The 2,139-nt window shown below is 43.0% G+C and overlaps 1 protein-coding gene across 1 annotated transcript; it reads left to right on the forward strand.

Annotated features, from left to right (window-relative positions):
- Window positions 1-275: 275 nt before the first annotated feature.
- On the forward strand, window positions 276-1,208 carry LOC119255316 (olfactory receptor 2A2-like). The gene has a single exon (XM_037522416.1). The coding sequence runs from the start codon at window positions 276-278 to the stop codon at window positions 1,206-1,208; it is 933 nt and encodes a 310-aa protein (XP_037378313.1).
- Window positions 1,209-2,139: the final 931 nt, after the last annotated feature.

Raw genomic sequence — 2,139 nt, forward strand, 5'->3', positions numbered from 1 at the left:
CAAATGGTAAAACAAGGCTGAAAAAAAGTATATTCTGTCATATATAATGTAAATGTAATAGTATTGTTTATAAATATTGACATATATCTGCTTAATTATTTCATAATAAAAAAAGGAACAAAACCAGAAGAAACATTGGGAAATAAACACAGTCTTCTGGGAATAAGCACATGGCTTCTTCTGAGCCCATCTTAAGATAATTACCTCCAGTTTTCATTGACCTGCAGACCTGGCCTTTCTATCACATTTCAGACTGGGACCAACTACCATTAAGGATGGGGGACAACCAGTCAGGGGTCCCAGAATTCATCCTGGAGGGATTCCCACTCAGTGCAGACATGGAAGTGCTTCTCTGCTGTGTCTTCTCCCTCCTGTATGTCTCCAACCTGCTGGCAAATAGCATGATCTTGGGGCTCATCTGGCTGGATGTGAGACTGCATACCCCCATGTACTTCTTCCTCTCTCATCTGGCTGTCATTGACATGTCCTATGCCTCTAGCAATTTGCCCAAACTGCTGGAAAACCTAATGAAACACAAAAAAACTATCTCATTTGTCACGTGCGCTATGCAGATATTTTTGTACTTGGCTTTCGGTGTAACAGAGGCTGTGATTTTGGTGGTGATGTCCTATGACAGGTACGTGGCCATCTGCTATCCTCTCCACTACACGGTCATTATGAGCTGGAGACTGTGCATGGTGCTGGCCATCACTTCCTGGGCTTGTGGCATTTTGTTGGCCTTAGGAGATCTAGTGCTCTTTCTGAAATTGCCGTACTGTGGAACCAAAAAGGTAAACAGCTTCTTCTGTGAAATCCTAGCTGTCCTCAAAGTGGCCTATGAGGACACTTGGGTCAACAAAATGATGCTCTTTGGAGGTGGTGTGCTCTTTTTAGTGGGCCCTGTTTCCTTTATAGTGGTCTCCTACGTGCGAATCCTCTTGGCCATCCTGAAGATGAAGTCAAAGGAGGGCCGCAGAAAGGCCTTCTCCACCTGCTCCTCCCACCTCTGTGTGGTTGGCTTCTACTTTGGCATTGCCATCATGGTGTACGTAATCCCAGACAATGGCCACCGAGATGAGCAGAAGAAAGTCCTTTCCCTGTTTTACACCCTCTTCAACCCATTGTTGAACCCCCTTATCTACAGTCTGAGGAACGCTCAAATGAAGGCTGCCTTCAACAGAGCATTGCAGAGAAAGAGGGCACTGTAAAAGAGGGTTAAATTTATGCATTTTTCTCACAGATGTGTTCACTTGTGCAATGAAACACAAGAAAATCCCCTAAAATGGGATCCAAAAATATCATCAGCCAGATGGCTGAATAGGAATCCCTCATTCCTTATTCCTTTATGGAGACAATGTATAGACCAGATTGACTTTGTTGGAACATCAGAGACCAGTTTACAGCACCCCAGGCAATAGCAAAGCCAAGAGAGACAGTGAAGTGCGTGTGCAAATGCTGCCACTTTACCTGCCTGCTCTTCTCGGTGTGCCTTGATCAGGATGACATTCCCATCTTCCTCAAAGGTCAAAAAGAAGAGTAGGTGATGTCTACATCTTTCTGGGTTTTCAGGAGATGGAATGAGCAATGTTTTCAGACTTGCCTGATTAATAGGACAGATGAGCGTGGCAGTGTAGATGACAGGTTGGGGTGACTGACTAGGAAAAGTGAGCATCCAGGTTTGGTAGCTCTGAAGATAAATTCATATTAGACAACACCAAGGGGAGCTAGTGTTCACAAGCTACAGAGATGAAGCAGGAAAACCTTATACTGAGAAAATACTGCACGTGCTCAGGAGCTGCTTCCCCATTAAATGTTGGGAGATCACCCCAAATCTCTAGCAGGGCTGATTTTTGAAGTCTTCTACTTTATTAAGCCAACTGATAGAGATTGAAAAATGTCTGTTCAAAATCTTGTCAACTAAAGTTCACAAAATCATAGAAACCACAAAGAATCATTGACAAATCTAAGGCACAAGCGGAATGTGCAAAACCACCTTGGAGAAATGAAGATGTGTTAATTAGGAAAAAATTCAAACTCCAAAGTTCTTCATCTCAAAAAAAAAAAAAAATCACGTGAGTGAAAGTAACCTCAGGATAGGAGCAAGTTATAAATCACATCTGATGAGAGAGACTAATATCC

This window comes from Talpa occidentalis, unplaced genomic scaffold (genome assembly GCF_014898055.3).
Source record: "Talpa occidentalis isolate TD23 unplaced genomic scaffold, MPIMG_talOcc4v2.1, whole genome shotgun sequence".
Classification (NCBI taxonomy): Eukaryota; Metazoa; Chordata; class Mammalia; order Eulipotyphla; family Talpidae; genus Talpa; species Talpa occidentalis.